The 24,222-nt window shown below is 32.9% G+C and overlaps 1 protein-coding gene across 2 annotated transcripts; it reads right to left on the reverse strand.

The window, feature by feature from the left end:
- Positions 1–567: 567 nt before the first annotated feature.
- Positions 568–23,422, reverse strand: LOC126742110 (uncharacterized). 2 transcript variants are annotated; one of them, XM_050448658.1, is made up of 9 exons: positions 23,313–23,422; positions 22,113–22,268; positions 21,812–22,017; positions 17,189–17,338; positions 9,947–10,122; positions 9,657–9,849; positions 9,301–9,586; positions 3,147–3,661; positions 568–3,094 (listed from the first exon to the last, which is right to left on the reverse strand). In XM_050448658.1, exons 1-9 carry the CDS (start codon positions 23,330–23,332, stop codon positions 1,752–1,754), a joined length of 3,045 nt encoding a protein of 1,014 aa, XP_050304615.1. In that variant the 5' UTR covers positions 23,333–23,422; the 3' UTR covers positions 568–1,751. The 2 variants fall into 2 exon arrangements, with proteins under 2 accessions (XP_050304615.1, XP_050304616.1); XM_050448659.1 differs by lacking the exons at positions 17,189–17,338; positions 21,812–22,017; positions 22,113–22,268; positions 23,313–23,422 and adding an exon at positions 16,793–16,952.
- Positions 23,423–24,222: the final 800 nt, after the last annotated feature.

Raw genomic sequence — 24,222 nt, forward strand, 5'->3', positions numbered from 1 at the left:
ATTGCTCTATGAAGCGTATTATCCAAAAGTTCAGATGCTCTTGTAATGACACTAGGACCAGTTTTTTATCATAAGAACCTCAGTCCTTTCTGATCTGCCAAGATCCTTAACAGTTCCAGTCTCTCTCCACTTAGCCTCAATTCACCTGATTATGTAGACTGACTTACAGATTCTCTATTCGTGTATTTATTGTTGAAGATTATTCAAACTTCGTTGTGTATTCTAGTTTTCTCAGCATATCCAAGCGTAATTAATATTTCGATTTTCTGAGTCTCAGTTAAATATTTTCAATTCAAAATACAGTTGAAACTTTCATATAATAATAAGAGTCACAGAAATAAATGTTGACTTTATTTTCCATACAGTGGGAGAAAATCGTGAAATCTAAAACGGGGCAATTTTATCAAAAAATATATGAAAATATATGGGGAATATATACATTTTTTGTATTTTAGGCTATTTTTTATTACTCCCTATTTCTATATAAAAAAAAACACAATTTCAAACAATATAATGTTGCTTTATTAGGTACTTCCTTAATGCACACATTTAACAATATTTCAAGGCTTAAGTTTATAATGGAAAATATATTTACGTACATCATTTTTTTTGATTATTTCTCATTAATAAGAGCAACAAACTGGCACAGCACAAGTAACATTTTGTCAATTTTAAAATAAAATAAATACCTACGGGGTGTCCATAGTTTGAGCACCCTGTAAAATTTCCTAAAAATAAAAAGGAGAGCTTTGGCTAGTAGCTTTTAGACGATTTATTACCCTAATCTATGGGCTAATACAAAATGGAACGTTATAAGATAGTTTTAATCTAGAATTTGAAGGTAAAATTTTAGAATATATAATTTGTTGGGGAGGGGTTACATTAATTGAGATTTTTTTTGGCCTAAGATTTTTATCTTTTCAGTCACTCATATCGTGAGGGCCTAAAAAGGCACTAATCGATACGTTTGAAGTTTTTCTGGAAATAACAGGGTGTTTCCTATAAGATGAATAAAAAAAGAATTTTTTTATGAGATCTACTGTGGGAGAAAATCGTGAAAATACCTATTGAAATGGCAATTTTCTCAAAAAGCATGCTAAATTAAGAAATATTAGAAATTGCAATGGATACGCTACTTAAATCTAAAATAAAACGTACTTTAGGTATGTTGCCCAAAAACAAATAGTAAAAAAGTTATTAGCATTTTTTGGTTTTGGGGACAACATTTTTTGGGAAATCTGTGATGAAATTTGAAAGCAGAGCAGATTTCAGTTTTTTTCAAAAAGTATGAAACCATGAAAAAAAATAGTATGCATAAAACTTAATGGAAATTGAATAAAATTGATTGAAATCTGGATATAGTGGGGTAAAATCAAGAAAATCCTTAAATTCAAATTAACGACCAAATCCAAAAATATTTTTGCAAAAATGAATCAAAAAGGAGTTATTAGCATTTTTTGATTAAAGTTTGAAATTTCTTTAAAACTAAGCCCAAATAAAAAAATATATTTCTTGTATGCTGTACCATAGCCTGCAAAAACTCCATATAAATGACTAAAATTTGGAAAATCTAGAAAAAAATTTTAATTTGAATTTTGTTGGAATTTTAGAACTTAAACAACTTTCCAAAAACCTCCTTAGATCCATTTATGCATTGTAACTTTTTTACCTCAACAAACACCCTGCAACTCCCATATTAACTTAAAAACCACGAACAGCGACTGAAACGCACAATAAATTGCTCTTTTTCTCTACTTCTTATACAACCCCAACTTTAGAGGGACCTCCTTACTTTGTCTCGTATTCAAAGACACCGGAAAGGGATTGAAAACCTTATTGGGAGACTTATTAGGACTAACGGGATCATCACATAACTTTAAAGGCCGCTCTAAACTACTGGGTGAGGGCGATAACCGAGTCTCAACCCTTAAACTAAGTTTATAATCAATATCACAGCCATCAAGGTCATCCGCTGAATTGGGTCGGGAAGGCTCATTACCTAAATTTATTAAATTATCAATGATGTCAATGCTTATGGCTGAATCTTGATCGTCTGCCTTGGTTATAACTGTATCATTTATGTGAGTAAGACTTTTATCACCACTGGAAATACTTTCTAATAACTCAACGTTCTCTTGCATGATTTTCTTAGATTTTTCTTTGGCAGAATAGGCCTTCAGTAAATCAAGATTTTCTTGTATAAGTTGGCTTGATTTATTATTGTCTTTTAAATCCACTAACGTATCTTCTGAATCTGTTTTGGTGTTAACAAAAGGTTCTGAACATATTTCTGGTGATAATAGACTATCATCCACCGTGCTGCCTATGGGGGTTTCGGATTTGCTCTCATGAAGCTCCCCTAAGGGTGGAAACATTTCTTTTACTGAACTGCTAAATAAACTATTATATCGTTCATCGAGGCTTTTACTTTTCTCCAATATGCTGCGATATTTAAACACTGGAAGTTCCAGTTCAGCATCCAAAGGTTGGCTTTCGATCCAAGAAGAAACTTCCTCCATCTTTTGCTGCTCAGTGTTTTCAGTATTTTCTTCTAAATCCAAATATGAGGCACTTGTACTAACTGTTGCACTATCAATCAGTAGGGGTGGGGATGGTGAAAACCTGGATTGGCACTGCATTATCCTATGCAGTATTAAAGAGTTTTCTTGTATTATTTGCAACGCTAACTCACTATTTCTTCTTGTGTTGCTTGTGACACTAACATCAGAATCGATATCCTTCAAGCACTTCACTCTATCCGCAAGAAAACTTTCAAACTCCTCATTTTCATCTTCGGAATCTGATATAACTTTCAGGTTTACCGGGGAGGGACATAACAAAGATTTATCTGCTATGGGCTCAAGCTCTTTAATATTGTCTTTAATATCACTGGAAGTTGGATTGTCTTTTGGTAATTGACTGGTTTCTTCATCTGAGGAACTTTTAACGTCATCGTCACAGAGTTCGGTATCGCTTGAGCTTGAACTGGAATCCTGCTTTTCGGCATCTTTCCAGTGTAAAGTAGTTGGATGGACTTGTCTGGATCTCACTGGGGGTATGCTGCCCTTGGGGGGCCCAACTCTTTTGGCTGACCCTAAAATTTACAAAAATTACCGTCACAATCTAGGTGAAGATTAATCGATTACCTAAAGATCTTTTACCCACTAAAAGATGATTCATTGCAACCGGAGTGGCACTGGGAGACGGTTGCCTGGATATAGCAGAAGAAAATATGACGTGCGCCTGCCTCTGTCTCTGCTTAAGCTTCACGTATTGTTTCTTCAACGCACTAATATCTAAATTTTTCGGGTGCAAGCTAATTTGCTTATTGACCGGCTGAGGAATGGCGGTGCCCCAAGGGGTTATATTGTACAAATAGTGGTCCCTCAGGCTCTTCAGCTCTGGTAAGGGACCAATGGTTACGATGGCTTTTATTAAGGTGTTGGCATCGATCAGGTTGGACTCCAAGAGTTCCCTAGTGAGTGCGCCCATGATGCAGTAGAACTCATCGGCAGTACGCACCACGAGGATACGTTGTGCAAGGACCTGCCAGATGGCCAGTGCTGTACGCAGCAGGATTTCGTTTCCTTCGAGGAAGATCAGGTCCCATACCCGTAGGACTGTTGGTTGGGGCAAACAGTTGCAGAATAATGTTAAAAACCTGCAAGAAGAAGATTGATAAATTATTCAAAGAAAATTTTCCAGTATATCGTATAATTCTCATTTAGTGCTTTCTCAATCTGAAGGTCTTCTTATACTTGATAGTTCATTCAAACTTATAAATTTTTTGGCCATGGAATCTAGAGAACTTAAAGTTTATGATTACTCTTAAGTGACCATCTATGTTGTTGTGGCAAAATACAGGGAGAAGAGATAAAGAGTCCTGTTACATCACAACTGTCTGTACATATTACATCACTAATACATAGAATGTATTATTTTGGAAACATCTACATTTATTCTTTATACCAATTATATCATTTTGATTTGTCATAAAAATGTTTAGTTTTTAAAATAAAAAATATTGAGATGAAAAAAAATCCTTGAAATAATGATGAAACAAGATGTTTCCCAAAACACTTGTTATCTGTAGCAGTGACGAAAATTTCCGTCATACATTTTCTTCCTGCACGAACTATCGACAATTGTGATTTATGGACCGTCACAAATCACAACTATTTCACAACAGAAAGAGGATTAAAAAATGGCTGTCACGCAACTGATAAGTTATCTCATCGAATTATATTCCTAGTCATTCGAATATATTTTTTTGTTCTCTTTTGATGAGAAAATTGTTTATTTTTTTTCTTTTTAGTGCACTTCTGTATATCGATTTTATTAGGAGTTAAATAAATCTATATATAAGGAGCTATTTTTTGTAAGAAAATGTTGAAAATTTCACAGTGTACTAATATCAAAAGAAGTACCTCCAAAATAGCACTTCTGGTTATGAAGAGAAATTTTTTCTATTTATATATAGGTATAGGACACTCTACAGTCTATACAAAGTCAAGCCTGTATATATACGTGAATAGAGTATAGTATTCAAAAATAAAATGTACAGGATAATTTACTCCAAATAGGAGCTATTTTCACAATATTTTAGACAAGTTTCTATGACATTAGTAAATGGTCAAATTTTCATAAATTAGATACCAATCCAACGCTTGCATACAGGAAAATACATACTATGCCAGGGCAGCTAGCTCAAAAAATGGCCTTTAGGAGAACTTTTTGCAATCAAGCTGAATTTTTCACAGATGGTAGTACCCATCAATAGTACTTTGTAAAAAAAAGTTACACCTTTTAGGAGGCTTGCTTTTTCCGCCATGTTGAATTAAAGATGGCGGATGCTACTAGTTTTTAAAATATCGTAACTTTCTTATTTATTAACCGATTTTTGTCAAGTAAAAAACATTATATTTGCTTCTCACTAAAGAATGAAATAAAAATATAAAACTATTTTGACAGGTTATATTTCTGTCAAAAAAAGTAAAAAAAAATTACACATTTATTTCATCATCTTATTTTACAGGCTCAAAATTTTTCTCCAAAAATTGAGGTGGCAAAAAACTACAGCAAAATACAAAGTAAAAAAATCCAGTTGACGTAAATCCTCAACAATTCTTTAATAGAGTATTGCTCACTATGAGAAACGAAAATGATTTGAAGACGTTTTTCGAACATGAACTAAGTACCTATCCTCCGTATTTCTTTAGCCAAGGAAAACTCCGCAAAGAGAATAAGTCTGTTCTGATTTCCCATCTTTGTAAAGATAATTTTGAATTTGAGAAACCCGACACACTAAAAAATCCACTTTCAGTCATTGATGGTGGTTGCTTACTACATAAAATTGACTGGCCCAAATTAGTAACATTTGGCGATATATTTAAAATCTATTGCCATTATGTTATTAAAAATTTTGGTTTGGAAACTCTTGGGTAGTTTTAGATGGTTATAGTGAAGTCCACCAAGGACGAGGAACATCATAGACATCAATCAAAAATTACGCCTAGGGTTGAGTTTCAGGAAAACACATCGCTGGTCTTCTCGCAAGCAGACTTCCTATCAAATTCTTCGAACAAAGAAAGGTTTATTTCTTGCCTAGCCGAGAAGTTGAAAGAAAAGGGTATAAAAGTCACACATACGAAATCTGATTGTGACAGGTTGTTGCCTTAACCGTAATAACAGAATGTCAATCGCAAGATGTAGTAGTCTTTGGTAATGATACAGATCTAATTGTAATTTTAATTTCCTTAGCAAATAAGTCTAACCACCAGCTATATGTTTGGGCACCCAGCACGAGTAAAGCTCTTGATAAATTTCTAAATATTTTTAAAATTCAAACTTTGCTCTCAGAACAGATCCGTGAAAATCTTTTATTCATTCATGCATTTACAGGATGTGATACTACCTCGTACCCATATAAAATGGTCAAAAAAGAATATTTGACGTATTAAAAAATAATCCTGAAATGTATGATTTTATCAAAAGTTTTAATGCCCCTTATTTGAATAAGGCTATCCTAAGTAAAGTTGGACAAAAACTTATATTAAAATTTTTTCCCGTCCAAAACTGTGAAAATCTTAATCAGTCAAGACTTCATTGCTATAAACAAATTACCTCTACACATACACAAAACCCCCGGGGCCCGAACACCTAATGGCTACTTTTTTTTGCAAATGCAAAGATCTATGCACAGCAAACTGTATTTGTGCTTCGTATAATCGAAAATGCGACATTTTATATAAAAAATGCAATTTAGCTTGTATGAATGCACCCAGAATTGATTTGGATGAAGTGGAAATAGATGATGAAGTTTAAGTAAAATGTAACCAAATAAGTCGTTATAACTTTTAACGAAAAGCTATTAAAAGCTTCGTTTGTAATTTTTTGGCACAAAAAAGAATATCTACCAATATATAATGTTCCTTATTATTAAGAATAACAATGTTTTTAAAATTTTTTTTAATGTTTCTTTTATAAGTTAAAACCAAACTGTTTTTGTTATAAACATATTTTTGTTTTTAGTGTATTTGTTACAAAATATTTTGGTACATAAATCAAACAAGAAGTAAAGTTACATCCTGCATAAGTTTTATTATTATTATTTTTTTTTTGATTTTGTAAGCGCTTTTTAACTCTATCTCCTAAAGTACCTATCATAAATTTGGCGACTGTTTTAAAGTTAAAACAAAAACGCATAAAAGACTACACATATTTTAACTTTTTTTTGGTAAAGAGTACGGTTGGCTAAAAGTTGAAGAAAAGCTTTTCGATTTTTTTATTTCCTTATTTTGGCAGAAATATGACCTATGAAAGAAGTTTTATATTTTTGTCTTATTCTCTAGTTAAAACTAAAGATAATGTTTTTTACTTGACGAAAATCTGGTAATAAATAAGAAAGTTACGATTTTTTTAAGAATAGCACCAGCCGCCATCTTTAATTTAACATGGCGGAAAAAGCAAGCCTCCGAGAAGGTGTAACTTTTTTTTACAAAGTACTCTTGATGAATACTAGCATCTGTAAAAAATTCAGCTTGTTTGGAAAAACTTTTCCTATTTTTGTAACTGCCCTGGCGTATACATGTACCAAATTAAATATGAAACCATTATATTCCGTAAACAAGGAAAACAAGTACTAATTTCTATTACAGTTTCATAGATAATACGTTCCTTATGAACTGTAGATCTATTCTATAAGTAAAATAAAAAAATAAACATACTGACAAAACAGATAGCTAATGTAACACTACTCTTTAATAAGGGCGACTGTGCTCACTATAGGTAGGACATTTGGGAATCTATACAACATTGCAGATCTGCATTTATGCTTCCCAGGAAACATACATAAAATGTTTAAAAAAAGATTATGTATTTTATATTTATGATGTGAATCGTGTTTATGCACAACTTTGTGTTTAAGTAATTTCTTCATAAATATGCTATGAAGACTTTAAGTTTAGACTTGAACCCATTGGATTTTTGCATATGGGGATACATGAAATTAATGGTAAAATAATTAACTGCTACTGAGTCATTTCGAAATGAGCAATTATTTTTTAAGATTTAGTGATTTTTCAATAAAAATATTTTAAAATGTATTGAGACAAATGAAGGTCGTATCGATCATTTACTGGCAAATATTCATAATTTTTATTTTAAATTATCATTCATTCGAAGTGTATTAAAGCATTATAAATAGTTGAAAAGTTGAGTATAAATTTTTTTGGAGTGCATTGAAAACTTTAAATATAAATATCTCCAAAAATGTTAATCATACCGAATTTTTGACCTTTCTTAAGCAAAACTGTTTGCAAAATGCATATATTAAATAAAAAATTAAATTGTGCCAATTAACGGAGTTTTAAGAAAAAATCAAAATGTTGCTGGCCCTCTATGACATAATTCTACAAAAATGTTAATTTTAAAATTTGCTATACAGTGCTTTCATTTCAAAACAATCCACCCTTGTATTAAGGGTTAAAAGGGGCCTTCTTAAAAAAAAAAAAAAAAAACGTCAAATTAGATATACAGGGGAGCGTTTAATTATGCATTTACTGAAGTTCTGTCAATCACCTCCTCACCTCCAGCTAACCTCACTTTAATATGTCAAATGGGAACCCCCATCGTGTGATACATCATAGTAAGCAGCGTTAAATTCTCTATTCAACGGTACTAAAAAAAATGAAATCGGTAAATGTGTAAGCAAATAGTTAGCGAAAATGTCTAGAAATAATGAATATTTTATTTAACCAAAATTACATTAAGTTTATCACCCTGTATCCTGATTGCCTTTGATTTTTGCACTAGGAAAATTCAACTGAACCTCATTTTTTTTTTAAAAGCAATCTGCTATTAAATTATTTACAATTATTTATCGCATGCCTGGTATATGCTATGGTGAGTTGATGATCATTATACAATACAAAAAGATTTTATTTGTCACTTTTATAAAAAAGTTACAATTTTGTGTTCACTTATTTTATTATGACAAATAGAAGTGTCTCTCGATTGAAACAACCGTTTGCCTGCACCATCAGTAAACTGTAGTACAAATGAGCCAACCCTTTTAAAGACCTTAAACAGCTATTTACATTTCTGTACTGAGATAAATTTTAAATATCTATTAGCCAAAATAAAAAGAACCTATACTCGAATAGGAAAGTAAAAACATAAAAAAAAATTAAGAAATAATGATTTTTTTTGATTTTAGAGAAATATTAATAAAAAAAAGACATGCACACACATGAAGTTTTATACCCTCTATGGGAATGGTTTTTATTAATTTTGAGAAAAATATTAATAAAAAAATACATGCACACACATGAAGGTTATACCCTCAATGGGGAATGGGGATACCAGCTAAGATAGGCAGCGCTGATACGAGAAACCAAGGAGGGGGACCGGCATGCAGAGAAATGCAGATAAACTGACGAAACTAGTCGGAGACACGTAAAACTTTTATTTTTGCAACCATAGTTAATTATTATTTTGAGCCAAAAGTATTTTTAATTTGACTTGCTTAAAAAGCTTTAGAGAGGTCATTCCTTTAGTTCTTGGGAGAGACTGTTTGGTAGAGATCTGTTCTGTATATTGGTGAAAATTAAATTCTGTTATAGAACTAAATGAAATTTGTTGAGATATCCGGCTTTTAAACTGGAGAGTTTAATTTCTCAATAACTACTAATGTCAACTTAATGAAACAAATTGTTGAGAAGTCATAGAACATCTTTCTTAGTAGTACAAAATCATTCAGATCTTCCATAGGTAGCTGTAGAAACTTACAAAGGAACTTACCATTGCATAGTAAAGACATTAGTCAAAGGAGGTTCGTAGCTCCTAGAGCCGTCTTTAGCGGCATTCTGTAACACATCCAAATGCTTAGAGAGACTCGGCAGTTTGCTCCTAAGAAGTTCCCTAAACACGGCCATGTCCACGGATAACCCTCTCAGACTATCGGCGAAATAAGAATCCGGTAGGAGGCCTTCTATCAGGTAAATCATCAGCTTAAGAGCGTCACTCTCGCATCGATCTGTTACTTGTAGCAGTAGGGCTGCCAGCATGTTAAACCCTTGGCAATATCCTAAAATAAATGGAAAATTAGTTGAAATAGCAACAATATACTGGATACGAAAAGCAGTATTTTTTCTTACCGACTGCTTTGTTCCATCTGGCGTAGGCCAAAAGCACTTTTTTCAGTAAAGCCTGGTTTTCTTGGCCGTCCTCTCCGCAAAATAAACTGCATCCGGTCCTGTGCAAATCTTTGACGATCTGGATGCCGAGTTCGGCGTCCGCAGGATGGGACCACTCGCTGAAGCAGGATTTTTCCACGTTCGTCCAATCAATCTGGAAGTAGTCTTAGAGTTAGACATATCACTGTAATGAAAATATCACACAATTGAACCACCGTATCGGTTGTTCTTCGGAACCATCCGATACTTACACCTCTCGAGGTCAAATGTCTCTCGGCCATAGTGACCCACAGTCTACGCCTAAACTCCGGCGGGATTCCCCCGGGTAATTGGGCGACCATTTTCATGGCGGCGACCCACTGGGAGAACCCCGATTCCCCCGGGGTGGGCTGAATCGTAAACCGCATATCTACGGACTCGGAGGCACCTGAGAAAGAACACATTTGATTGAAGAAGTCGATTTTGGAAGTGAAGTGAAAGTCTTTTCTTCACGAAATAAAATGCCAATCTTAGTTCAAGAGTGATGCCTTTCGATGAGATGACTCATCATCAGATTCAACATGTAGTTACACTAATTACAACCAATCAAAGACAGACATAAATGATCATTGAAACAGAATTGGGATTTTATTTTGTGAAGAAAAGACTTCGTTATAAGAAGGTATCTTTGACCCGTACCTTCTTAGACATTTAAATGTTTATAATGATTCATTAATTTTATACCGATTGTATTTGTTGCCGTTGACCTGAAATGTAGATTTCTTTGAACTGGGGGCCCACACAGTATTTTTTTTTGCTATATTTCTTGCAGTTAAAATAAGAAAGATCTATAGAAACGTCTCTTTTCATCCTCTTCCTGCAGTCGCTGGAGGCCTTTATCTATTTATAACTTTACAAAGGTAAGTCTGTTTCATTTCACGGAAATTTTAGTAGGGTTTGAACTTACTGAAACGTATCTGTTTACCCAAGAAACCGTATTATTCAGGCGGCGTGTCAAGTACAAAGTTATGCAAATTGGGTAAATATCTTAATTAGTTAAGAAATTTTCTCTATAATAATTATTTTGTTTTAATTTGCTTGATATTGTTCGTGTAATTAAGTACCCAATTATGTCAAGAAATTATGGTGTTTTCACTCAAATGGGAGTATTTAGGTCAAATTCTTAGTACGCATAAAGGAGAAAACATAATATAGTCAAGAATTTTTAATTATTGTTTATAAGGGTTTGTTTAATTACTTTATGAATACAACGATTTATGACACAAAAAAGATTTTTTATTAATTAAATTCTGAATGTTTTGGTGTAGTAAGCGGTGAAATGATAGCGCTGAAAAAATGTCAAAATAATTTTATTGAAATATTAAAATTGTTTTGTTGAGATATTATATCCTGTGTTACAGCAACGTCGTTGAACCTAGTCGTATGTATTTAAATAACTAAAGAGAAAACCAGTGCAAAAATTTTGGGACGATTGGCTCTGATTCAAGAAACCAGTATTGTGAAGAAATAAAAAGGCCTTCCTTGAGGAAAGAAAAAATAATGTAGTATGAGCTGTAACTGAAAATCCGGAAAAAATCTATTAGAAAAATTGACAATACCACTAGAATACCGAAGAGAAAACAGAAATTCCTCCCGTGCAAATTCAGTATCTGTCAGGTCCTTAGACCAGGAAAACCGAAGAACATTGTATGAATGGTACATCAAAAAGTGTCAGGAAGCTGAAACATTTCTCCATAGGTTTATCTGGTCGGACGAGAGTATGATTACAAATAATGAAGTTTTTAATTGGAGAAATATCCATTATTGGTCAAGGGACAATCCCTCAATAATCCAAATGGCAAGAAGGTTATCGTTTTGGTTTTAATACGTTGGGATTTTTAGAACAGATTTAATAGGACCCTTTTTTCTAATAATTTTCTTTTCCGGAGCATTTTAATGGAACGCGATTTGAAACAATCTTTGGACAACTTACCACTTGCAAAGGTTAGAAATTGTTGATTTCAACAGGATGCTCCTGACGCACACAATGCCCTAATCGCACGCGAGTATCTCGACAAATTTCCGGGAAAATTGATCGGTAGACAGTTTCATGGCCCGCTTGTTCGCCAGAGATAACTCCGCTTGATTGTTTCTCAGGAGGGGGTATTGCAAAAACTATGTTTATAACCGTGTTTTTGAACTTGAGGATCACCAGAGGAGAATAGTTTTTGAAGCGTTTAAGAGCGTTACACCTGATATGTTAACAAGTGTTTTAAACTTGACAGTTAGATGGCGTCATCTATGTTTGGAGAATAATGGTAATTTGTTTGAACATTATCTATGACTTAAATTAGTTTTTTAGGTTTTCTAGTAAGTAGTTCTTAGCTAATTTGTTCAATTAACTAACATATGACGTGCCTACGTATATAAATAAAGTGTTTAAACCGTCAATAATCTGATTTTAATTTAACATTTGGAAACAAGAGTAATAATATCCTATTACTCGATACTTAAATCATTTTAATTTAATATAATAAGGAATTTAATAAAAACCTATTTTTTCCAATTTAAATATTGCTGAATCATATTGTGTCAAACATCATTGTATTCGAAAACATCTTGTCGAACTTGCATTGTCTTATTTATTTAATGTAATACGACGTTTCAGTTGGTAAGTATCTCCAACCGTTGACTGATTTGCAGTTTACACTTGATAACGGTTGGAGATACTTACCAACCGAAACGTCGTGTTACATTAAATAAATAAGACAATGCAAGTTCGACAAGATGTTTTCACTGTACCATTGTCTACCACCTTCAAAAACAGATCATTGTATTCGTAATAAAACGTGCTATTTAATAGAAAGAAAGAAAGAAAGAAAGAAAATGTGCTATATTACGTAAGACTAATCTTGTGTACAAGCATCCTACAAGCTAAAAAAACAAAACAAAAATACAATTTCAAAAATTGACAAAACAATGAACAAAATTAAACACAAGAAGACAAAACTTTTTGAACATACTTGAATTAAAGATAACTAAATAAAACAATCAATTACTAAATAAAGTTAAACTTGTTGACAAAACTAGAGGAGAAGCCATACCAAATATGAGATTCAATAAGTGAAAAGTACACTGAACGTGCAACCACCCCTCCCAGCTCTTGTTTTGCCATTCTTACTGCAAAACATCCAGAAGATAATTTCCCAGCTAAATGTAAAATATGATCTTGAAACCGAAGGCGACCATCAATGGTAATTCCTAGGAACTTGCAGCACTCTTTATTCTGCAAGAGGGAATTTTTAAACATCAGACCCTGAACATGGCACTTAAACCCCATAATAGACGTCTTTCTTACATCAAACACGAGCCTGTTGGAAGCACACCACCCTGATAAAATCTGAAGGTCTTCAAGGATACATGTCTTAACATAATCAGAATTTTTATGGCTCCATAGTATGGTGGTATCATCAGCAAACTGAACCACCTTGCCCTGCAGTTTCAATGAACTCAAGTCATCCACATACAGTAAAAATAACAGTGGTCCCAACACTCAACCCTGGGAAACGCCACATTTTAGGGATCTAGAAGCAGACAAACGGCCAGACACTGTAACCTTCTGAGTACGATTTGATAGATAGGACTCAAGCCATCGCAACGCTACGCCCCTAAAACCATATTTATCGAGCTTAGATAACAGTATTCCATGATCCACACAGTCAAATGCTTTGGATAGATCACAAAACACTGCCGCCGATGACTCTCCAGAATTCAAGGACACATAGACGCTCTCCAAAAAGCTAAAAACAGCATCATGAGTCCCTTTACCGGCTTGAAATCCAAACTGATTTGCAGACAAATTGCCATTATGATGTAAAAAGGACAAAATTCTGCTTTTTGCAAGTTTTTCAATTATCTTAGAAAGGGTAGACAAAATAGAAATGGGATGGAAATTACAAGGCTGATCCAAATCTCCACCCTTATGAAGAGGGATAACCACTGCCTCTTTTAAACATGAAGGAAAAATGCCAATATGTAAAGAATTGTTTATGGCAGAAACTGAAGCATTTAAGGCTGAATCAGGCAAAAAGAGTAACAGCCTCGAAGATATCCCATCAGCTCCAGATGATTTATGGTTTTTTAGGCGTTTGATTTCATTTTTTACTTTGGTAAGATCGACAGGATGAAAGAAAAATGAATGCTCAACCGACACTTGTTGAAGATAGTGTAAGGGATCAATGTTACTACGAATGCCCTTGAGCAAGATATTAGGTATATCACGATAATAGTCGTTTAAAATGTCAGGTCTTAACTCCGGTTCACATACTTTTCTATGGCAATGTCTAAAATCATTAATATTCGACCAACACTCTCTTTGATGACTTGGCCTATTTGATGACATATTTAAGCGATCCCTATAATAATTAGATTTTGCTGGTTTAATTGTCTTTCTGTACAGACTACGGTATTTCTGATGGTATACAAGGATATTTTCATTTGTGGTATATTTGCACAATTTAGTCAAAAAACGGAGGTTTTTAGCTAAAATTCTAAGGCCTCTTGTAACCCATGGTTTTCGTTTCTTAGTTTTAAGCATCATTTTAGGAAAACACTGATTGATCTTATCACACAGAACTTGAAAAAATAAAGTAAGTGGGTCAGAAGCCGTTTCAAGTGCATTCCAATTTACCGAAGCTGTAGCAGCAGAAAAAGCATTGAAATTTCTCCTGCAGAAAATTCTTTCCATATAATAAGATGAAGATAATACAGTATTATATGGCATTTTAGCAAGAATAGCTTCATGGTCGGAAATACCAGATGGGAGTACTGTGCATAAAACGTCATAAAAATTTGTACAGAAATAGTCAATTGTAGTTGCAGATGAAGAAGTTATTCGTGTGAGAGAAAGAACGTGCATTTTCAAGTCGTAAGAATTTAAAATACTTAAAAGAGAAGTACGTGGCAAGGTTTCATCAGTGTAGCTATATAACCTTAGAGTGTAGGGACAAGTGGGATAAAAGAGAATCAAGTTTGTCCAGAAACATAGCAATATCTCCTGTAGGTGGCCTATAAACACAAAGAATATATAAATTAAAACGCTTACAAAAAGAAAGAGAGAATTCAAAAACATTCTCTAACAGAAGATTATCATACTTATCAATATTACAAAAAATCGTTTCAATTGTTTGCCTAGCCAAGATCATCGTTCCTCCATGTATAGATTGTTGACGACAAAAATTTGATATAGGAACATAATCAGATATTAAAAAACATTCACTAGTACGGTTTATACTTTTTTTACGCGTTATATAAAAAAATAAAGTTGATGATGATTTCTCCAAAAAGAAACGTAGTACGGAAAATCTCTCAACGCTGTTTTGTATAGCTTAAAAAGTGGCCTTGAGAAAGTGTTTTTTTGTTTTGCTTTAAATAACGTTAGAAAAAAGTAAAAACGAAATCGGGAAATTTCGGTTTTTTATTTAATTTTAAAACTTTCTAAACGGCATATTGTTAGGCTTAAAAATACGCAACTTTTCTCTAATTTAACTATCTTCGTATCTCTTTTATTTTTCATAATAGACTTGACATTTTTACCTTGGACACACTGTATACATTTTGTAATGACATTCAAAGGTATTTTATCTAGTTTTGGGGACAACGTTGAAAAAGTTGAAATTAAATTTAAAATCTTGAGTATAAATGAAGACTTTACAACCTATCTAAAATAAATTTGCTTAAAAGCCTCTTTAACTGTGTTAAATTATCACAGGTTTTAATGATCATAGTAAATGTATTGAATTCTATTAGGCCTCTGTACAGGAGAGGGTTGAGCAAATGATTTGTGTTACATCTGTCTGTCAGTATAAAATCTGTGCGATTTCTAGTACCATAATTATGTACATCTTTAAAAACTTCTAATTTATCCCAGATTTAGGTAGGCAAAAGATGTTGTTTTAACTTAAAAATAAATAAATAGACACTAAATATAATTCTTTAGTTGACAGACAGCATATTTAGGACACTTAACATAGATTTCACAGGAGTATAACGATTACATTTTAAAATCAGTCTCATAGTTCTGTTTTGGATTGTTTCTAATTGGTTAATCCTGTGTTGGGGTAAATTGAACAGCAATGTTGAGCAAAACTGCAAATGTGGGAGTGCAATGGCGATACATAACATCAATTTTGTGTGCAACAAATTTTGAATCTTCTTAATGTTTTTTGAAATTCTGAAGAGTTTCGATCATTTTTTTTAAGCATTTTGTTTTAATTTGTCGTAGTTTTAGATGCTTTCGTAGATGAAATTTAATTTTTTTTAATAATCTGGATTTTTTAAGAATTTTGAAATGTTTCAGGTTATTTAATGCAGAATTTACTTTAATGTTATTAAAATTTAGTTATCTATAAGTGTCTCGAAAATTTTTCAAATTTATTTTATTTTTGCTAGAAATTAGCACAACTGATAAAAATTTCGAAACTTGTTTTAAATCTTTGATTTTTCAAGTTTTCATATTTAGTTATTAATATTTAGAGTTCTTTTTGTTGCTAAAAATTGAAAGTGTTTAACCTTTTGAGGCCCAACAAATGACGAAAATTCCAAAATTTACCTTTTTCTAAATGCCTGAAATTTCAAGTTTTTTAAAGAGTTTTTCAATATTTTTTTGCTAAAAATTGAAAATGTCGAATGTTAATTTTAAATTTAAAAAAATATTGAAAATTGCTTAAAGCCGTGTGGAATTTTGAGGCTAGATTGCGTTGGGGAAGTTGACATATGCCCGAAATCCTAGAAGTATACCAAAAACTCTCCAAATTTTACAAATTTTCTATACAGCATCCCAAAAAGGTTAAGGAGTTAGAAAAAGTAAGCATACATTCAAAGAAAAAAATTACAAACGACCCGACATTTCTTCCAGTGCGACAGCAGTCATCAACATCATCTTTTTAGACCTTAAAAATATCTCTTGTCATATTGTAACTTTAAGCCCAGTATATTAAAAAAGATTGCGCATAACCATGAATTTATAACCTATAAAGCATTATCATAATAATACGTATGTATGGACACAAAAACATACTATTTAAATCCCCAAAAGACTATAAAAGGTGAAAACTTACTTGAACTCTTTAAACCATCGCCAGCACCAGCCTTATTCTTAGAAAATGAACTAAATAAACTGCTCATTGGAACATAATTCGAGTGCTGGCATGGCAAAATAGCGAAACACTTCGGACGACTTGATTATATTGTAACGTAGCGTCGGACGCCAGCGTCAGCACTGCCGTAGCTGCCTTTACCGTCCGATGGGAAAAGTGGCGCTTTTCCAACGCGTAGGGGGAAAAGAGGAAAAATCGAATTTCGTTAGTAGTAGCGGTGAGATCGAGCTCTATCCGCTTTGTGTTTTATATTTGATATATTTAATTTATCATAGGGGGGATTTTTTATCTAGGTGATTGATTGGTGTGGATGCAGATACCATTAAAAAAATAAATAACTTGATGGATATTACTTACTTGGACCTAGAAGCTTAGTAATGACGTCGCAGTAGGCTTGTTGTTGTCTTCTTAGGGCGTCGCGACGCTTTAGTTGGCGCACCAAGACGCTTCCGGTGCGTGTAATATAATCCCTCAAACATCCTAAATAGGTGTGAAGCTCAGGGATATCTGAATAAGTAATTAAATCTAGTTAGAATGAGGAGCTTTTTTTTGGAGAGTCAAAGTTAAAATAAGGTTTATTTTTAGAAACACAAAATGTTTATTACAGAGCTATTATAAAAATCTTGGATCGACTAGTAAAAGAAGACAACAAAAATTAAAAAATCCTCCGGCTACTAATCAAATATCTCAATACACTTATTTACATCCACATCTCCAGTAAAAAAGCATCAACATAAAACTGAACTTACGTAACAATTAAATAAGCAGACAGACTAAAATTTGTTTAGAAAGTGTTCATCAGTGCTGTTTTTCTATCACCAATTTCTTAACTCCTATCCTAAATAAATTATAAGATTGAGGTACAAGATAGAGTTTTGGGTTAAAGTCGTCGTGGGTATTGGGAATTTTATAGTAAATAACAACATTTATGAAGTGAATGATTGGAGAATACTAGCCCAAGTGCGTTACGAATAGGTCAAAAAAGACCTGTTCATCACTCATTTGGGCTTAACAGTAGAACAAAACAAAAGTAAAAACACAAAGTCACGGTCTCATCAAATCCGTATAATTTTTTTTTTAAAAGCTACACGTGTTTCGCTCCTATCGGAGCATCATTAGGCCTAAAAAATACATTAAGATATTTTTCACAAAACAAAAAGAAAGCGTTCTTTTTGTTTGTGAAAAAAAAAATTATACGGATTTGATGAGACCGTGACTTTGTGTTTTTACTTTTGTTTTGTTTTCGTTTGGTCTCTTAGAGAAAAAATGGATGATACGTTTCTATTTAACAGTAGAACTCACTGCCAAATTTTTTTAAAGGATTCGGAGTTTTAACACTTCCTTTCTTATTCATATTTGAATCTATTTGTTTAATACTTTATAGCTACTTCAAAAGAGCCACTTCACCGTTGCCCACTTAGGAACGTATAGCATGATCTTTATCTTCCAACCCCTCGCTCAGAGCTAGTCAAAAAATCGATTTCGTATAATGCGAAAAAAATGCACAATGAACAAAAATGCACAATAAAGTCCATATCTTCCTCATTTCGCAAATTCGAGAGGGCCTTGTATGCCGTAAACGACTTTTTTATTCATACTTAAATTTAAATTTCCCATACACTTTTTAATTAAAACACAAAACTAAAATCATTTTTTTTTATATTTTATTGCATGCGTGTTGCTATATATTCTTGATTTGTTTACCTTTTGACTTTATATACATTTTAGTGTATATTGATTTTTCTTTTTTATTTATTTATTTTTGTATGTTTGGTATTGTCCTAATTTTACTTAGGTTTTATCTATCATTTGTAAAATTTTTTGACAATAAAGCATTATATTATTATTATTATTGTACTTTTTATGCATTATTAATTGGCTTACAACATGAGCACAAGATTAGAATATTTTCCACCAAAATCACCTGCAGAGCTGTATAAAGCATTATCTAACTCCTTGGGAGAAGCTACCACGGTTGCTGACTATGATAAAATCATTATATGTGGATATTTCAATTTACCCAATATTGCATGAGACAATGACGACTATAGTATCATTGTAGAACGATCAGCTTCCCTACAGGCTTGTTCTATAACACCATTTTGGATCTCTTAACCTATTTCAAAAAAATAACACAAAAAAATACTTTTGGCGCTTTGCTCGATCTTGTTTTCTCTGATGACTCTGATACCGTGGTTACTTAATGCGATAACTCTCCACTGCCCTGTGATAAATATCATCATTCTATTATATTTAATTTTTCACTAATCAAAATGAAATTTCTTATATAGGGTCTAATGAATATGAATACTATAATTTTAAATTAGCGGATTCATATTGATTGAAATTTGATACTGAATGATCTGAATATCAATAAAGGTTTGAATTTTTTTACGATGTTATTTCTAGAGCTATTTAGTGTTATGTTTAGAAAAAACTAAAAAATATTTAAAATAGTATAGTCAAGAGCTAAAATGTACTAATAATACAAGAGGTTGTTATAAAAATTGAAAGCTGTAAATCTCTCGCTAACTACCACCAATTCGTCTTTTATCGTACTCAGAGTACAAAAACGTATAATATAAGCTACAAAAGTCTCATTAACATGATCCAAAGTAATATTAGTAATGATTGCAAAGAATTCTAAAGATTTGGTCATTCTAAAAACATAAAATTGGAATTACCTAGTTCAAGGTCCTATAGTTAACTAAATTAGCGAAAGTACACATCAAATTGCAGATCATTTTGGCTCTGTATCTGAAGCCGCAGAATTTCTCCATAAAAACAAACTCCATATCATAGGTGTAGGTTAACCAAAGTATAACAAGTATCGTTGGCCACTGTTATATCTAAGCTATTTCCAATCACTCTGATTGCAAAACAAGCAGATGACAACCTAGAGTACAGCCGCTCAATATGTTTGTGGTACTTAAACCTACCATTGATAACCACTCCCAAAAATTTCTTTGAATCTGTTACAGTAACTGTGACTATATATACAAGGTGTTCATTTGAAAACTTCCCACCACGGATTTATCGAAAACCGATAAATCCGTGGTGGGAAGTTTTCAAATGAACACCCTGTATACATATATACAATGACTGTGCACCCAAGCAGATATTATGTAAAAAAACGGTTAAAATTTAAAACATTTGTCTTTGAAAGTCGCCTCAACTTTTAATATTTGCCAAATTCTGGTGAACCATTTCCTCAAGAAGAGTGTGCCAAAGAAGAGTAGTGTCATCAGCAAATAAAGTGCCTGAGAATCTATGATAAATTATTAGTGTAAATTAAAAACAAAATAGGACCAAACCCTTCTGGCATATTGTCTGTTTCAAAAAACCAAGACTCATCCAGAATCCCATGAGATACATAATCAAATGATTTGACCAGGTCATACAAGCATGTGAAAAATGACATTATCGCATATATATCTTGTACAGTTTGGTTTCCAAATTGCGACTGATTTAGAATATGTTTTTCAAGTGTCAAGTGTGAATATATCACCAACCAAACCAACCAACCAACCAAACTGGGCATACATGAATGGAACTAGCAGCTAAATATTGAGAAAACTCTTTTTAGAAATTTCATTTGGAGTGCAAAAGTTTTTATATTTATTTTTATAAAAAGTAATTACAGCTAAAAAATCTAATTGAGCAATTTACGCCTTCGCAAACCACATTCTGATGGAATTCGGAATGGACTAATGTAAAGCCATGCACATTGAAATTGGCGTAGTCACTAATAGTGATGTTGATGTTGAACAAATAGGGATAAAGTCCAAGCTATGAACGTCTGGAATTTCAAGAACATAAATTGCTCGAAGGCAAAACGAAGAGCAATGATCAAAACCTCCATCTGTCCTGACTTATTAGGAGTTCTAAAGTGAGTTTGAGGAACTGCAACGAACTACTCGCACAATGATGACCAAGCACAAGATAAACCACCCTAGAGCCTCAACTATACGAACAACCTTACCTAGAACAGAAGATTGACGATAATTGGCTGACCTAATAGATCTGAACTCCCACAGCTATTAAAATTGAAAGAGTTCTTCAACAGGAAGGTAGAAGCTCACAGGATCTTTACAGGATCGCTCTAATAGGTGACAAATCGTATACCCCCTTAAATTTCTCCAATCAAAACCTTAACTTGAAAATATACTCTAACGCCGACAAGAAGGATAAATGATCCCAAAAGCCGTCACATGTATGCCACTACAACGATTTGATTCAGCCACATATAGACAAAAAAGCAGCCGACAAATGGCTGAAGAACGGCGTACTAGTCCCTCAAACAGAACGATTCGTAATGGCCATTCAAGATCAAGTCGTGAACTCATGAAACTACACCAAGTTTATAATTAAAGACAAGTCCATTGAATCCGGTAAACGCAGAAAATGCAACGAAATATCTGAGACCATCCAACATATAACCGGCTGTACTTGTTTGGATAATAAATAAGGGTTTCTTAACAGCTATTTACCCTACACACAATTTAGTGTTAGGAAATGTCTTAAAAGGGAAAGTGAATCAGTTTCATGGAAACTCTCTGAGCTACTGAGCTTTTTTGACATATTTCATTGGTAGAAACATTGACATATAGTGGTGCCTAAAAGAGCAGACATTACAATAACTATTTAACCCAAAAATATTGAAGTAATACAAAAATATAGAGAGCTACTTCTCTAGAGTGTGAATGAGCTTATGTAATGTTTTTGAGCTTTTTTGGCTGTTGTACAGGGGAGAAACATTGAATCAATGAGCAACCCTAAAAAAGGGAATATCTTATAAACTACTTAACACAGGTGGATGAAACTAAGAACTACATATTGGGAAAACTTCTTACAAACTTTGCCTAAAGTATGAAAAAGTTTTCTAAAAATTCCTTGAGCTATATATTCTTTTTCCTATAAGATTTCTGCTATAACCATGACTACTATAACTTTATTACGGTAATTAGATCCTTCACTTACCTTTTTCATCCAAATCAACGACTTCTAACCATGCGCTCCTGTGACTTTTTCCCGATGTAGAATAATAGTCGGTAGTTCCATTGTGGCAATAATTATAAATTTCCATTAGGAGGTCGTCGACTAAAGCACTGGCTCGTCTTTTTTCGTTTTCTGGATTCGAAGTGGTCATTTCGTGACTGCAGGATTGAGATCTTATGACCATCGGCCTGGATATAATTAAACACTATTATATAAAAATACACACTCTGTATATTATCAATATCATTAACGAATATGTTGGAAGTCGTCAGCTGTTATTTACCTATTATTTACTTTGGGGCCTATCACATTAGGAAACTGCTGAATTTCTTCGATTTTCGGTCCATTTTCACTCAACAAACTCGGATTTGAATTGATACAGGTAAGACTTAATTTTCCAAACATGTCGCGGTCACAATACCCGAGCTGGTGGATCCTTCTACATGCGAAAATATATACACGGTTTATTTTGTGTATTTTCATGCTGGCAATCGTAAATGCATAAAATTAAGAGGGAAAAGAACTATGGCTGCTCCTTCAATACTATATGCTGAATAAATATGTAAATTTAGGCATGGCAGCAGTTTCAAAATCAAGTAGGCACAGGTACGCTATTTTAAATTTGATTACCATGGCAAATAAAATGCTCTATTTGATTTGTTTAAATTTTAACTTGGGGCGTGGCATCAGTAGTTTCAAAATGGCTGACGAAAATCAAGTAGGCACAAGTGCGCCATTTTAAATTTATTGACCGTGGCAACTAGTGATACGCTCCGTTTCCCAAGATGGCGTCCATCTGCCATTTTGGATTTTTTTTTTCTAAAACTTTCCAAATTTCAAATAAGAATTGTATTTTAAAAATGTGGCAGCAGGGTGCGGGGGTGCTAGAATTTTCAACGTAAGCAGCCGTAGCACTTTTTGCGATAACCCATTTCCGTTTTGCCGTAGATATAATAGTAATGAATAAAATTGGCGAATTTGTCTGATATTCAATTTGGCGATAATTTCACACGCTTTACGTTATCTGTACAGGGGCTTTTCTACAAATAGAAATAGATATATTGTAATTTTTAGTGTGAAGCTTAGAGACTAAATTAAAAAGAAACAATTTTTTAGCAAAAAACTTAAGCTCACTCTGTGTATAAATTAAGACAAATTCAATAAATAATGACTAATCTTAAGCTTGGCTGGTCCGCAATACCATAATTACCATATTGAGATCGATATCTAAGAACTTATTGAAAAACCCGAATTTTAATAAGACAGATGGAACGGAGATAAAATAATAATGAAAATGAAGACAGACAGCTGAAAGAAATTAACTTTTGCATGTATTAAATGGAGCAATGAGTCATTTGTGGTATATTCCTTAATGTAAATGAGGAAAGGGATTTTAATTGATTTAAGGAGGCATTTTTTGGACTGTAAAAACTGAGTACGAACAGACAAGAAAAATTTGGGTTTTTTTAATTATTAAATTTACCTTCTAATATTCTCTTCCATTACAACATATAATTGCTAAACAAAAAATAAAATAAAAGCATTATATAAAACATTGTTTTTGTTTTTTCGAAACTTGTTGTCAAAATTATGCTATTAGATCGGACTTACAACCGAATACGTTCGCAAAAAGAAAACTTTAGAAATCGTTAAGCAAAATTTGATCAATTTACAAAGTAATAACTCTTAAACTGTTGATACATGCTTAGGGCCACAATCAAATTCAGAAGAAGAGTTTCATGTGACATTTGCTTCACGTTTCTTCTTGAGTGACCTCGAAAAGAGAAAAGAAGAGACTTAAGTGCTTATATTGGCACCCAAATAATATCTATAAAAAATTATTTAAACTGGTTTAAAGTATGAAGCACCAATAACCCTCTAAGACAGTTGCTATATACTTAAGGCCTTAAAAATATCAAAATAATTATCAATCAATTTGAAGAGAACAGTTCAATGGCTTTTTCACATCAGTAATGACTGATTCAACATAAGCAGTATAATTAAAATGAGACATCAAAGAAATAATTTTTTTAAAATATGTGACAATCATCTTAAAACTGTTGCTACATATATTAGGCGACACACATACAGCATTAATAAGAAGAATATTGGATAAAACTTCTAGTGATATTAAAATTAATTATTTAGAAAAAAATATCTCTCCACTTACTATACAGGGTGTTTGGCGGAGGGTTAGCCAAACTTGGTGGGCATATAGATAGGCTCAGATAGAGGATATTTTCTTAATAAACTTGCGTTCTAAAAGTCTCGGGTTTTTTTATATCATTGATTTTGTGTTATTTTCAGGATTTTCAAAAAATTATGCCTTTCGACATCTTTTAAAATTTGTTCAGCATATTTTTCACGTTTTTTTTTACATTTGTATTTAGTCT

The sequence above is a fragment of the Anthonomus grandis genome, chromosome 11, assembly GCF_022605725.1.
Source record: "Anthonomus grandis grandis chromosome 11, icAntGran1.3, whole genome shotgun sequence".
NCBI lineage: Eukaryota > Metazoa > Arthropoda > Insecta > Coleoptera > Curculionidae > Anthonomus > Anthonomus grandis.

Bases quoted from the DNA above. Each gene is read 5' to 3' on its own strand.
- LOC126742110 (XM_050448658.1), bottom strand. From the start codon at position 23,332: ATGGAAGAGAATATTAGAAG. The intron at 9,850-9,946 runs GTAAGTATCGGA...GACTACTTCCAG, and splicing joins GACATTTGACCTCGAGAGGT to ATTGATTGGACGAACGTGGA. The intron at 3,095-3,146 runs GTAATCGATTAA...TGTAAATTTTAG, and splicing joins AGTGGGTAAAAGATCTTTAG to GGTCAGCCAAAAGAGTTGGG.